Source organism: Cyanistes caeruleus, chromosome 2 (assembly GCF_971803275.1).
Source record: "Cyanistes caeruleus chromosome 2, bCyaCae1.hap1.1, whole genome shotgun sequence".
Taxonomy (NCBI): Eukaryota; Metazoa; Chordata; class Aves; order Passeriformes; family Paridae; genus Cyanistes; species Cyanistes caeruleus.
In genome coordinates, this window is record NC_141702.1 from 65,865,328 (window position 1) to 65,881,035 (window position 15,708).

Sequence of the window (15,708 nt, forward strand, 5' to 3'; positions counted from 1 at the left end):
TAGTTTGGTCCTCATATTCTTTCTTGGTAGTACTTGAAAGTGTGAACTAATTAACTGTCTTTCCTTTTTCTCTCTGTATGGCTGTTTTGTGCTGTTATTCCACTCTGGGTTTTATATGAGGAACTATATTTATGGGTAACAATGACATTCTCTAATTCATAATGCATTATAACTACATCTGAGTAATACACAGGAAAGGATGAGGATCACAGTTTTCCCCTAACTCTCACTTCTTTCCAAGTAAAAAAGATTGCAAATATTCCTAAATCAACCAGAAGATCAAAAGATAAAGCATCTGAGAAGACAGAAAAAGAGAAGTTCCAGAAAGTAAGAGCATCACTTGAATCTCAGGTGAGAACAAAGCCAAAGCCTTAATCTGTTGAGTGTGCCCTCCTTGTACTGAATATAGAGATAATCTCAGGTCTGCAGATCAGTACTGATAGGACATCTAATGTCCCTTGTATTTCTCTATAACCTGCTTTGCCACCTTTTTAGCTTAACACCTGAGAAAGATTGAATTAAAAATGTTGAATGTAAAAGATGTGCATCCTGGATTTAGAAATGCAATTTGCTCAATTCTTTGTTTATGTATAAAGGAACGACAGGTTGTTCCTTTTGCTGATGTAGCTTTTGTCTCTGCTGAAGGTTTACTAAATTCCAAGAATTCACCATATTTGTGTCCCATTAATCCCTCACTGTACTGGCTTCCATGGGTTCCTAGGGAGATGAAATAGGTCTTTCCACTGCAGTCGGTTCCTGTCTGACATATCACAATTGTTATTAGCACACAGACATACAGCGGCAGAAAAAAATGGTATGTACTTGCTTACCTGGAAGTTCCTATCCCCTGGGATGGATCATCTTAGTGTTCTGTGGCTGTCTGAAAAGCTATTGCCAGCCTTAATGCCTTAAAAGGAATAACTGACGTTATTGGTTGCAAACAGATTAATGGAAGGCAATGAAGGAACTGACAGCTCCTTGTTTAATGGCATTACTTTTGCTGGGAATTTTGTTGCCTCATAGTGTGTAATTTAAAGAAGGAACCATAGAGGTTTTCATTAAGAGATCTCTGCTGATTTTTTAGTTGATTAATCTTGCTGCACAGCAGACTTCCCTGTGATTCATATCCACACCTAATTATACAGAGTTCTGGAACAATGCCTTACACTAGAGGTGATGATGGTTCTTGGGAGTCCACCACTAAAATAGATATACAAGTTTTGAGATGCAGCCCTTGAAAATAAAGAAGATGCCTTCCTTTAGTCTCAAACAAAGTCCTAGGCTTAAAGCTTCTTCAGATGGTATGTTTTCCAGAAATATATGCAGCACAATATCTCATTTCTTGGTCAGGCAGCAGAATAGTCTCCCAGATGTCAGGCCCTACTTAACCTGTGATTCTAGAGAAGCCATGCCTTAAGCTTTTGGGAAGTGATGGGAAAAAAAAACCTTATAATACAGAGCAAGGCTTATTTCTATACAAAAATCCCATTTGAATATATGGCTTCTAGTAAAGAAGCTTGTGGAAGGGGCCAGGGGCCAGGGGCCAGGGGCCAGGGGCCAGGGGCAGGAAAGGAAAGGAAAGGAAAGGAAAGGAAAGGAAAGGAAAGGAAAGGAAAGGAAAGGAAAGGAAAGGAAAGGAAAGGAAAGGAAAGGAAAGGAAAGGAAAGGAAAGGAAAGGAAAGGAAAGGAAAGGAAAGGAAAGGAAAGGAAAGGAAAGGAAAGGAAAGGAAAGGAAAGGAAAGGAAAGGAAAGGAAAGGAAAGGAAAGGAAAGGAAAGGAAAGGAAAGGAAAGGAAAGGAAAGGAAAGGAAAGGAAAGGAAAGGAAAGGAAAGGAAAGGAAAGGAAAGGAAGAATTGCATGAAAAATCACACAAAACACTCTTGTTCAGACCAACTGTTCAGAAGAAGTAGGAGTGTGGAGGATGCTGCATGAAGGTGGGGGAAAACATGTAAACAGAACACCTCAAAGAGCTTCCAGGCATTGCAAAGTAATCTTTCTTTCCTTTGGCATCCTCTGTATATCAAAGTCTGTCAATGTGTATCAGTCAGAAAAATTACCAGTATACAAAAACATAACTTCATGCTAAAGAGTGGTAATAGATGTATACCCATGACTGCTTTATGTTTATGCACTTTCAGCCAGGAGATTCAAACACACCGTACTGCATTTTACGCATAGTTAGTGAACAGAAAGAGGCAGAGTTTCTGGAGGTGAAGAAAGACACCCGGCGAGTAGATGAGATCAGAGCCATGAAAGAAGCATGGGAGTCTGCAGAGCCAGGGAGAGCTGTCAAGGTAATATCAGAGTGCTATCTCTGCAGTGATGTTTCTTCACAAGTTCCAGGAGTTGCTGTAATGGTAGAGCAGTTGCCACAACAGACACCTGCCTTCATAAGGCTGTCCTCTTCACCCCTCTGGAAGACAGGAAATTTTACATTTTAAGGAATTAAAAGTGATTATGTGCCTGAACTCTGGGTAGGAATCCAAATCATCTACGTCAGGCTTCTGTAGATCACTGAGACTTTAGATTCTACTTCACAGAACATAGAGAAGTTTCTCTTTAGAAAGCCCACTACCTCTACACATTTGCAAAGCTGCTTCTTGTGACAAGTTTAATGTTTAGCATGAACAGATTCTATCAAGAAATACACTGCTATAAATATGACAAAAATTATTTCTCCTGAAAAACTGGCACCTGGTCATATCAGTACCCAAACTGTCCCCTGCAGCCAGGATTCCATATTCAGTCTGTATTGCAGGTTACTCATGAGCCTGTAACATGCTCAGTATGAATTCACTGTTTTGTAGAAGCGATACTGATCTAGTTGCCAGCTGCATCTGGGTGCTTTTGACAAGACATATGCTTGAGATGGAAAAATAATACATGTTCCTTCTAGCAAAGCAAAAAGTGCAGTCCTGATCCAGAACTGGAAGCATTATTACCAAAGAAAAATGAAAGAACCAAGTGCAGTCTTCAAACTCACCTGACAGTCATTTCCTATCCCCACCAATACCATTGCCCATTAAGGGATACTCAGCCAGAATCCCCAGCTTAGAAATTTTAGGTTTTTCATATTACTTTTCATAGTATGTTTTTATAATACTTTTCAGAAGTGAACCTCAGACATGAGTCTTCCCAGTTACACTCTCAGATTTTCTCAGATCTTTCCAGTGTGTTTGAAGCTCAAAACTTTTCCCGACACTACTCTATTAAATTCTGAACTAAGGAGAAATGCCACTCTGCAGCTTTGATTGATTGTGCTGAGACTGAAAATGCAAATACAGCCTCCTAAAGATTACCTAGAAATGAATCCCCTTTGATGTGTAAAGACTTCAGAATCTGGTTCTATCACTGTTACCCTTTTTTACCAGAAAATCAACTGAATTGCAACTACAGGGTTCCATTTTTGAAGCAACTTAGGCTTGTGACTTTTTTTTAAACAGCTGTTGTTAAGAAAATTGCAGCAAAAATAGAGTATGTTAAAACAAGGTCTAAACTGGGTTTAAACTGGGTGTATGCTAGCCAGATTAGGTAGCTTCCCCTCTCTTCTTGACAGTTCTGGCCCATTGATTGTCTATTCCAGGCATCACAGACCCTCTGACTGTGGAAATTGAGTGCCTGACTCCAGGCTGACCAAAAGCCAAAGGGCTTCTCTGTCCATTCTGGCAATGACAGGCCTTAAGAGAATGCCAAGTCAGTCAAAGTTGCCTTCTGAAAAGACAGAAGTGCTGATGCCTGGTTTTGGCATCAAAGGTAATTGAGTCTGAAAGGGTTTGCACCCAAAGGTCTCATTTTTCAAGAGGAAGTCTAAATCATCAGGCTATAGGAGCTCTTAGGACGAAGTGGTAGTTCCCTGATGAGCTGCATTAGCCATATTTTCAGCTGTACAGCTTTTGTTTTATTTTTAATCCCAATGCTATTTTAAACTGCCCCTAGATCAGTGATTTTCCATTATTTCACTGGACAGTGATCTTTAGTGTAAGTGTACAATGTCTCAGGACTGATTCAGTGGGATCCTGGCATCTTTTCTGATTCTAGTACCAGGCAGACTTGCACATTGCACCCTGATGTTAGGTATCATTGAAGACTTACAGAATCTTGCTTTTGCAAAGTCTTTGGGATTTAAAATATGCAGTAGAATTTTTGTTATCTGGATTATAAAACTTTGATCTGTAGGCTTTTCAGGAACGTGTGCGTTTTATTAATAAGTATGCTGTGAGAGATTCAGAGGAACCCATAGCTGGGGTTGAGACGGCTGACTTAACACCTAGTTCAGAAGAAACAGGTAAGGGTTTTTTTTCTGTGTCTTCTGTTCAGCATGTTCCACTCCTTAGGAAAGACTTCTGCATTAAATACTGGTAGTAGATGGATAGACCAGCTCCAGTAAAGGTGTCCAAATGTGCAATGGCAGGCTTGCTCTCTATCCCCTCTTTATTTCAATTGTTTCATTGCTCTATTTCCAGACACAGATACAGCCTCACAGTTCTTAAAGGCTGCCAAGTTACCCTTAAGAAAACTTCAGGTAGCCCTTCTGTACTAGAATTTTAACCCTAAATTAATGTGAAGTTTTTGGAAGTTTAGTGGAAAATACCTTCTCCATCAATTCCAAGTATCAGATTTCATTAGTGTAGAAATGCTAAAGAAGCGTTCAGCAGCTAAAATAGCATGCCAGTAAGAGACTTATACACATAAAGTGCATTCTCTTCATGTTCATGGAAATTGTTCATGGAGAATGGTCTGGAAGCGAGGCGTCAAAAAGTACATACTGAGTAGCATCAGTTTCCTGGAAACTTCCATAAGTGCTATCTGATTTTATTTAGTGATTACAACTTCTACGGATTCTTCATATGTATTGCCTGCCAATTTCTGTATTCTAATGAAGAGTTAAAATGGGTGCAAGATTTCAAGCTGTTTGCTGTTTTGGTTTTTTTTTTAATTCTGTGAATATGCTGAGATCAGGCCATCACAAAAAGGGAAGAATACTTCCCAGCCTGATTGTGACAGTATCTGGTTATGACTCATGTGCATGGAACTACAACCTGTGACCAGTCCATAACTAAAGATTAGTATTTTTCCACCCCAGTAAGTAATCTTCACAGGAAAGGTTCAGAACTTAGAGTAGAATTAATCCTCAGCTAATGCCTTTAACACAGTATTGGTTACTCAAAACAATATTGTTTCCCCTAAGTTACTGGGTAAAAGACTTCAAAATTAATGGTTGTCCACCTAGAACTTTGTTTTAAACTAAGCATTTAGAGTCTAATATAAGGTCTTAGGAAGTAAAATGAGACATCCCAAAGACTTTAAGTTGTTATGGTTCTGTTCCACAGAGTGCAGCATTTGGCAATGATGGGATTGAACATTTCTGTAATATGCAGTATCTTTATAAGGATTTTTATATTCTGAAGACTACTGTTCTAATGGGCAGTGTCTAAGGCACTTCCAAAGATCCAAGCTACCCTTTGAGACCAGCAGAAAGGCTGGTATATTTGTGAATGTATAGACAGTAAATATATAAACATTAATTACTTTAATGCTCAGAAAACTCTTCCTATTTCTCATGAGAAAAGTTCAGTAATATTTTTAACACATTTCAATTGGTTGCTGCTATAGGTAAGGTAATAAAAGGGTTTTTATAAAAGAAAACTAGTGCAGTCATCATTAAATCTCATCAAATTTCACAAGTTTTTTCAACACATCAAGACAAACTGAAAAAAGGAAGCATTGAAATAATGACAAAGCATCTCAACCCAGTGCCATGCTTAATATCAGATGTGTCACTGTATTGCAAGTATGCTACAGTAAAACAGCATGATTTTTATCATGTGATTTAATCATGTGATTAAAAAAAAGGTCTAAGATTTCAGAATACCATTTTTACTATGTTTTCCTTTAAACTGGTATTTCTTAAATTGAATCTTCTTCCTGAAAGGGAATATATTTTTTTAAGAAATACAGCCAGGACTAGAGAATCAGACTTTTACTGATTTTTTAAACAAAAGAATATGATACCAAGAAATTGTTTTTGGTATCTTTTAGGCACTGCAAATTCAATGTTCTTGCTTAGATTTACTAAATTTCTTAAGTAGAGAGGATTTAGCTAAAATGTACATATTTGTTTCATTCTAGTATATGTGTGTTTTTATAGCATCTTTGATTCTATCTTAAGTGTTGGAAATAAAAAGTCAGAAATATTATATCCTCTCCAGCCCATATTCTCATTTAATAATGTATTTTGTTGAGCCAAAGGAAGAAAAATTTGTGTAAGAATTTAGGTGGAGCTCCCTAGCATAACCAAATAACCAGTTTAATCTGTTTTGGTTTATATTTTCTTACCCACAGGAATGCAAGCACCACAAACAGATATTGACTCAAGATTAAAAACAGAGCAAAAAAAATGGGAGCTTATAGACCTTAATCCTTACATAAGGTAAACTACCCTAACACAATAATGTCAAAAGCGTTAAATCACTGCACTGCATGTAACGGGTACCTGACATAAACATTTGAAGAAAATAAGCATTCAGGCAAATATGCTTATTTCAGTGCTCTTGAAAGTAGCACATATATCCATATCAAAGGATATTCTGAGCTGGAAGGGACCCACAAGGATCATCAAGTCCTGCTCTTAAGTGAATGGCCAATACAGGGATTGATCCCACAAGCTTAGCGTTATCAGCACCACACTCCAACCAACTGAGCCAATCCCAGGGTCATATGAAATTTGTCAGGATGTTATGCTGGTTTAAAACAACAAATTTAATAAATGCAGTTCAGTTAATAATAGTTAATAGCTGAAATAATTGTATTAATTATATTTATTATTCAAAAGAACTGAATTATTTATTGAAAGACTTGATATGAACTTATTGAGCTAATATACATGCACCTCCTTACTTGCTGTGCTGCAGCTAGAACTCACTTTATGCTTAAGACCATTTGTATTCAATGTGGCATTTTTGCATTTCACTGATCTTCAAATGACTAAAAAATTTTGAAAAAAATTCTCAAATTTAATTTTAAATTGAGAGGGAAACTGGTATTATATTGAAGTGAATAGCATTATAACAGTAGAAAATATGGCAAAATACCTTCCAAAAGCTTGAATCTTATAAGCATTTAATTTGTCTTTAACTCCTTAACTTTTACACTAATCATTTAGGACAAAATATAAAAGTATATTATCCACTTACCTGCCATCATGCCAAAACCAAAAAAAACCAAACAAAACCAACCAAACAAAAAAACACCTAAAAAGATAAATTGCATTTGTCTCAATGCAGAATTTTAGTATCAAAAGCTTCTGAAAATATGTTTCTTGCAAATTAAAAGTGTCACATGTAGAAGGTTTTCATATGCTCGAAGATGAGCATGATTTTACAAATAGATTTAAAATAGACACTAAAGTACAAGAAGACCTGACCTCAGGAATCTGTTTTCTTATTGGTGTTATATAGAAGCAGAGGAAAAATGACTCCTTAACCATATCTAACTGTATGATGATGATATTGCCAAATATAAGCTAAATACCTCCATATAGATGTTTTATGCAAAATAGAAAATATCCAAAACTGTATTTGATATGAGACAAATATCTGTTTTGTATTTCTTTCAGAAAAACAATGCCTGAATCTGTGCTGAGAAATGAGTCTATCATTCAACAGCAACAGATACATAAAGAAGAAGAAATCAACCATTTTAGGCAACTTCGCACGCTGGCTTTGGAACAAAGACAAAAAGAAGAAAAGGACAGAATTTTATTGAAGCAAAATACGCTTGAAATGTATGAAAACCTGCAGGTATGTTTTCAAGATCACTTTCCAGTTAACTACTGCTGTGATGTCTGCCACTAGTCTGAATATCCTACCATTTTCAACCATCATCAAAACTTTTGTATTAAGTACTAGTGATTAGAAGCAATGAACAAGCTTGAAATTTCACTTGGGCAAAGGTTGAAACTACAAGTTCTAAAAAAATAGTACTGCATGGCATCCTTAATATGATATTCTTAGTACTTTCTTGATAAACTCTCTGCAAAAACACTATTGTATCACCATAAAAGGATGGCTTTAAGTCAGAAAAAACTGACCATTTGACATACAGACCAGATGCTTACAAGTAAAGCATCTCCAGTCTGGCTATGTTTTTGGTTATAGAATTGTATACAACTTTTTGAAAAGTAATAAAAAAAAAAAATCCACAGGAGAATAAATTGGTCTTAATGTGTCTCAGAGAAAAGTCAGAGAACCCAGCTTTCTTGGAATATGCATGATGACAGCAAATGAAGAATTTAGATTATTAAACCTCAAAAAAACATGTCTATAAGTAATAAATGTGGTAGCATTAGGGTAGGATTCATTGTGAGGATTAACTCAGCCAGTGCACTGCATGTGAAATTGGTACAAATATCTTACCAAACTGGCTTAACTGTATCAACAGGTTTGTTACAGTGGTGATACAATAACCACCATCAATCAACCGGTGACTATTCAGAGCTCTTATAACTAGATAAGAAACAGTAAAATTAATTTTACATCAAATCAACCTATTTACAGACATCTTACTTGAAAACTGCTCAATTAGTTCCCAGACAACCTGATTTATATTACCCAACTGTAGGTCAGCAAGGAGCTGCAGTTCTCCAACTGACCCTAATAAAGATGCCAGTACAGGTTTTCAAATGTTGCTATGATTTTGGATGTCTAACATATTAGAACAGCAAATTTTTCACAAGAGTAGACCCTTGATTCTCTCTAGAAAGTATTTCCATTAAAAATGTTTCACAGTATGAATTTAAAACAAGATTTACTTGTGAATATGCACACTGTGCTGATAAGCACCTTTGCAAGTCTTTCATCTGTAGACCACCAAGAATTATATAAAGATTTCCAGGTCTCCCCATTTTTCAGGGTGGAAATAGCAAGGCAAAAATATTCAGAGGTGTCAAAGTCCCACTAGCCCCAAGCCTCATTGAAGGTCATTATCATTCAGGCTCATGTAGCCTCTTAAAAGGCTACAACTCCTATGCCATTCCAGCATTTCTCACACCTAGTTTTTAATAGTTTTTAATTAACTATTTTAATAATAGTTTTTTCTTCTTTAAGACTGCAAAGCAAACAAGTAACTGAAAAGGGACTAGATCCAGGTAGGTAACTACTCTGTTGCCTTACTCTTCTTCCACACAACTAGCTTATTATGCCAGCAGTTTAAAAAGGATTTTCCTGAACTTTCTCTTCTTCATGGTGAAAAATTTACATATAGCTGTTTGTTTTGAGAAGACAATAACCATCCATGTAAAAAGAAAAGGAAAGATGCCATCCTTGTACTTAAGAGTCAAAAAGTGAAACAGAACAGGAAAGATGCAGTTGCTTGTGGCGAAATCAAGACTGATGTGTTGAGCAGGGCAGTATTGCTGTTTGTTTTTGGCTAGGCATCCTTAGATGAAGCACGAGGCAGAGTTTACAGCATTCGGGAAGCATACAGAAATCAGCTGCTGGAGGCTGAACGCAGAAAAGAAGAAGAACTGGCAGCTCAGGAAGCAGCCCTGCAAGCAGAGCGAAAGAAGAAAAATGCAGACAGAAAGAAAAAACGGTAGAGGTTTAGCAAGGAAAGTGTAGTTGCTATCACTTGTGAATTGTATTTACCAGTTTGAAAAAGAAAGTTTATATGTAAAGATGAGAAAAAATGTTTATTATTCTCAACAATATTTGGCAACTATATCACATTTTTTCTCTTTGCCTGTTGCTAGTGAAAAAGTTGATCTAGTGTTCTTTTTAGCAAAATGTTTGGTATTTTGCTTCTCCCTAAGCTACTTGCTACTATTAAAGCTTTTCTGTTTTACTAGACTAACTATTGCAATAAAATTCGTATTCCATTCAGACACTTATCTCAAAATCACAGTGTCTAGTGTCTTTTGCTTTTTTTTTTCTTAATCAAAACAGAACCAGTCAAGAATGAATCAGAGTTGAAACAGTGACTGTAACCTGTCAGTTTTGAAAGTTGTTTGACCTGGCTTCTTAAGTGGATGACAATTGGTGGAGTTTATCATAATTAAATAGTGGCAAATCACACTTTTCCTATGCTGGCATTGGGAGGCTTACAAAAGCCTGACTAAGTAGGCTCACAAGCTTTCTGTGTACTGTAATATTTTTCCCTTTCACCATTTCTCTTAAATTGTTTTGGAATCTCACAGTAACTCTCTGTAGAGACAAACTCATGATATAACCTTCCTAGGCTTGTTAAACACTCTTTAAAACCCTATTATTCTCTTTATCTTTCCTAAGATGTATTTTGCCCTCACTGTCTTTGCTCAAAGTGACTAATTACAATAGACTCTCAGCTGGAATTTTAAAATACTTCTTAAAAGTAAACCAGTGTGTGAATGAAGTGGCAATCACAGGCTTTTTATTCAAAGGGTGAAATATTTCTTCTAAGCTCTTGTTTCCACTATCACAGAATTCCATGGTTGTGTCATCAAACACAAACTAACATCACATGCTGCTGCCCTATCTACCTTTTTTCTCAGAAAAACACAAGTTATCACCCTGTACTCAGACAAAATGATCAAGACTCTTAAAATTGTGAAAACTCACTAGAACAAACAGAGGTGTTTTAAATGGCTTTAAGTATTTTCTATATTTGTAGTCACAAGCAGAAGCTTGGGAAGTTAGACTATGTATTGTACACCTGCAATATGTCCAGGATGTCCAAGAGCATTTCATTATCTAGGCAAGGTAAGAAACTGTGAGACTCACCCATTCTATGTAAATCATAAGAAATTTTATCTTTTGCATTTCTGGCCACTGGTACTGGCTAGCCATTGTCTTTGAAACTAGCCTTTCCTCTGCATCTTAATGACCAGATGTTCAGCTTCTGCTAGTTTTGCTCACCTCTGTTTTATCCATACCTCACTATTTGGCTTGAATTTGACTCACTCTTCTGTCAGTTCTGTGACGTGAGTGATTTGTACTTCATCACACCTACACACCTGCTGTGATGCCAGTGCCTCCTTTCGGCCTCCTTCCTTCCATACATCATAAACTAAACTATCTTGAGGTTTTGTCCTTGAAAAGGAAGAATTGAAACCAGAGGCCTAAAACTGCACTGGTGATTTTTATTTCAAAGAGCAGGGGCTGAGTTTTGCTTTGACCTATACAGGCTGAAAATCACAAGCCCATCAGTCTTTTGCTATAATTGGTCTTTGTCCTCTCTGTTTTGGAATATGGGATATACTGCTTCATAATATTCCATCTTGTTTCCATGGCAATAGCACGTGTTGGTTGTCTTCTTATGTGAATCTCTAATGAGCTTCTGTAGAGGAAGATCAAGTTGAAGTTCTGTTCTTCATGTCACTGCAAGCGTTATAACGACATTCTGCTGTAAAAATCAATCCAGCTCCAAAAGCCAGCATTATCAACATCTAAATGTCAAAAATCCAGCTAATAACCTTCATGATCACAACCCGTCCCCATGTGTAATCAGCTGTCAACTGACTTAAACTCAGGCACAGTGTATTCAGATCTACATTATCAAATTTTGCTCTGATGTTAAACATAATTCTAAGTTTCATAATTTTCTCATTTTGAAGAGTAATGTGGCATCGTTGAAATCTGCTGTGTGGTTTGTGAATGTCTCTGTTGGCTCTTTTATAACTTCAACAACACAGATATGATGAGGGTGTGAATTACTGTCACACTGTTTAATTGCATGTACTTTGGAGTGTGTAATGTTTTAAGAGAAGCACAGTAACAGTTTTACTAAATCGCTGTGCATATTCCAGAAGAACAAAATATTCACTTACCTCAGTGGAGCCTGGAAGAGAAAATGCCTTGTTTGGGTTGTGTCAAAGAATTTACATACATTGGACCAGAAACAGATGACTGATGACATTTCATATGCATCAGTTTTACACCAACAAAACAGCTTTTTACATGGTACACTACATTACAGGCTAAGTTAGTGGGGAAAGATGTACAAAAACTAAAACAAAACTATTTCAAAACAGCCATTTGCAGTAAGTTAAGGAGCCACTGCGTTTAACACTTCCTGTAAGGAAAACAAGAATGGTATGTTGTGCTTTAATTGATAGGCTTTTTGCCTCCAGCTGTAGACCAGGCTGCCCAATAGTCAAATTATGTGTTCACATGGGTAAAACGTGTTTATTCTTTTGCCCTATTTTTCTGTAGGAGTAAGGGTGCTTTTAAGCACCAGAACTTTATAACATTTTCTGTAATAAAAGTACTGGAATTTGGATAGTCATGAGTCCTGCTTATACTTAGCTCAGCCATACTGGGCCAGATTCAGTAGAGGGCATAAGGACAAGCTTGAAATTATGTGTGTTCTCATAGAAGAGCTTCAGCAAAGGACTCACACATGGAGCCAAGCCCTTTACAGAACAGAATAGACAGGGAAAGCTTTTCTGGATCAAGACACAATTGCCTGATCTTTCAAGATGACACTCATTTTGGAGGTGCAATAGCAGAATGGCTGCATCAAAGCAAACGATATCAGATATCTGGTGGCATCACACCACAGAGGAGGTTTGAAGGAGTGGGAGTGGGGACCTTCTAACATTTTTTACAGAAAGTCATCTCTGCAAATGTTGGCACAATTTGTCACTTACACAGCCTCTCATTTTTTGTTCATGGAAGGACTCTGTATGAAAAACAGCACATGTATTTATGTTGATCTCAAAAAATTGCAGTTTAACTGTCATAACTTCTCCCCTGAAATTTCAAGTCTGACTCCTGAAGAAGAGTCTGGCAGCTATTTCTTTACATTGATAAAGAGAATTCACTCAGCACATCAAAAATTCCAATTTGTGTCTGGCAGAAGATTGTGTGCTTCGTAGAGGCGGTCTCCTGTATAATGGTAAGATTTTATTTTTATTTTTTTGTGATTCCCCCACATCTTTAAGTACCTCCAACTCATGAATAAAATACAAAGCTGATTCCACTCTCTGCACCTAAAACACTGTTGAAGAGTCTGTTAGTATCTAAACATCAAGAAGAAGCAATTTCAAGAAGCAGCACAGTAGCATGTGAGAGACAAGCCTGGTTTTCCTCCTGTGAACCAGCTGTGCAGTTGGAAACACCTAGTGAGCTCAGAATTTAGAGCAATACTGGAAATGTTTTACAATTATACTTGGTAATTGGCCGGAATTTTGAACACTGATTTAGAATTTTATTAGAGCAGAGGGCATCTTTCAGCATATCGTTAAGGCTGAGCTACATTTTTTTGGGGATAAAACTAAAAGAAGTTGTTTACTGTACTCTTTCCTGATACTCATTTCTCTTTCAATTGAAGCATAGGCAGTTATACAAAGGAAAAATGCCGCTATTCAGTAGAAATTTGTGAAAGTTTGGATGGAAACTGAAAAGGTCACAGGAGAATGAAATCACATTAGATTATATTGTGAATAATTCCTAAAGAATTTATCAGAGTTTGATTTCTTTACTTCTATATTTTAGGAAAGAAAGGTAGATTCACAGTGTGGTGCAGGTAGCTGAGAAAGAAGATAAGTCTTTGGCCTGATAATTCAGTTTAATGGGGATTAAGTCCATAAAGGCTTATTCACTTGTAATGATTCTTTGTAGGTGTGTTCTGCTAAGCTTCAGCAGTTTTCACTGCTTGATCCTTTTCTTTTGACCAGCTATTCTGAATTAGAAAGAATCTTTTCCATTAAAATATGTATCTACAGTTACTTTTTAATGCAAGTAGCTTCATTAATCTTCATATTACTTGTCCCATCTGCTTTGCTGTAATTTGGCTGGCATTTACACAGTGAGTTACAGACCAAAAAGCAGACCAAGCCTGTTCCATGTTGCCTCGCTACTAAGACAAGCAATGTGCAGGGAAACCAGGCTTGGTTCTGAGCTGCCAGTCTGCTGACCCTAGCAAGGTGCAATTTTCCCACTCTATAAGGTCTCATTTTAATTCAAGGAAGACAGAATTTATGCACATGCACAGCATTTCACCTCCAAAAGGCAAGAAAAGTGTCTATATATTTTGTCTGGCAGAAAACATAAGAGAACAGCTTCGCATAATCACATGGCAGTTTGCAGAATGAAGAAATCTCACTCTCAGAGCCCTTTTTTCCTCTCATTCATTTATTGAATCAGTCCTAATAGAGTCCAAGTCATATTTCAGTGATTTAAATATTTTGTTTGCAGAAAAACAGGATGCTGTTGTCCTCCATCTCCAAAGAGGACAAAGACAGTAGAAAAGTAGAAAGCCAGGAAAAGAGGAAACAATTTGCATTGTATGAAGTGAGACAACAGCACAACAGGAAGGTACAGTGAAAATGTTACTAGCCACAATAGGAAAAAAATATTTGGTGGGAGCAGGGGGTGGGACACTGTTAGATAGGACTCAGGAACTTTGATCTCTGTGGCATCAGGACTGTGGTTAGGGTCAGTGGTTCAGGGACTGGCAGGCTGTTCTGAGAATGAGATAAAGTACAGGCCCAAGTGTAGCCAGGACATGTCACTTTGGATCAGATCGGGGTGAACACTCCTCTCTGAAACCTGAGCTTCCTTGCCCAACACATGGCTTTCCCTCAAAGGGTAAGCACCAAAATGCTCACTCTTCCATAGGTACATGGGAAGTGTTTGCCTTGCACATGGCAGCCCTGTGGGTGCAGCACAATCCATGGAAAATAATACCCAGGTTTGTTTACTCTCAGCTCGAGAAAGCTGGATTCCATGGGTGAGGGCCCACAGACGGGACATCCCAGATATCTTTCCCAGATACCATGGGGGACCCATTCTCACCAGACCCATGCTCACAAGACCAAGCATAGGGCAAGAGAGGTCCTGGTTAGGTGCATAAGCCAGCTCATTGTAAAGCTGGAATATACAAGGAGGAATATAGCAGCTGCATGTTCACGGACTTCTGTAAGGTTTGACTTCCTAACAAGTCATATAAGTGATGTGTCTTGCTAAAAGGAGATTACTGTTTTGCAGCCTGTACTGTACATGATTTCCATTCAATGTCTGGACATTCTACTCATGGCAAGAACCAGTAGATGTCAGCTCCAGACTGGTACAGAGGTGGTCCAAGCACTCAGCAGTGGCATAGCTGGGAGCAACCAGAACTACATCAGACATACAGAAAGCAGAAAGTGCCTAAAGGGGCACAAAGGGGCAGTGGAAAAAACCTGACCTTCCTCTTCTCTACTCCACTCCTTCATCTTTGAGATCACAATTATTATGGGGTTTTATTATTTTATTTTATTTTTTTTTTCACTACACAGAAACCTTGACTTGGCTCCGGAGACTATTGTTGGCAGCAGTTAGAATCACAGACCCAAAAATCCAGGAAAGACCAGAGCTACTCCACCCCTAGTCCACCAGAGTAGACAAAGCAATCAAAGACTTTATACCATAGGACTTTACATACCCCATAAAGATTTTACTCTTGGGAACTGGAGAAACATTAGGGACCAAAAATTAGCCACAACTGCCCAAAGCTATGTTTGTACTCTTCTCTTACACCACAAAAATGTGGCATGACAGAATGTGAGGTTCAGCTAACACAGGAATGAGAAACTTCTTCTTACCTTGTCCTTACTCTTGGTAGAATAACTTTTATAGCATTCACCAAAAACATTAGGAAAATCAAGGGAATGCATTTCTATTGTTTCAGTGCAAAAGGTGAGTTTCCTAAAAGCACATTTCTCAGACTTGCTCAAATGGCTTTCAGCTGAAC

General features: G+C 37.6%; 1 protein-coding gene across 15 annotated transcripts in view; it reads left to right on the forward strand.

Moving 5' to 3' along the window:
* Positions 1-9,894, forward strand: part of ADGB (androglobin) — a 100,946-nt gene extending 91,052 nt beyond the window's left edge. For 8 of the 15 annotated variants that reach the window (XM_086877566.1, XM_086877565.1, XM_086877568.1 and 5 more), the window contains 7 exons: positions 242-351; positions 785-814; positions 2,139-2,294; positions 4,177-4,285; positions 6,343-6,430; positions 7,616-7,799; positions 9,431-9,894. In XM_086877566.1, the coding sequence (XP_086733692.1) occupies positions 242-351; positions 785-814; positions 2,139-2,294; positions 4,177-4,285; positions 6,343-6,430; positions 7,616-7,799; positions 9,431-9,595 (842 nt within the window). In that variant the 3' untranslated portion in view covers positions 9,596-9,894. The remainder of the gene's footprint in view (positions 1-241; positions 352-784; positions 815-2,138; positions 2,295-4,176; positions 4,286-6,342; positions 6,431-7,615; positions 7,800-9,430) is intronic. The other 7 variants (XM_086877569.1, XM_086877564.1, XM_086877567.1 and 4 more) reach the window with 1 other exon arrangement.
* Positions 9,895-15,708: the final 5,814 nt, after the last annotated feature.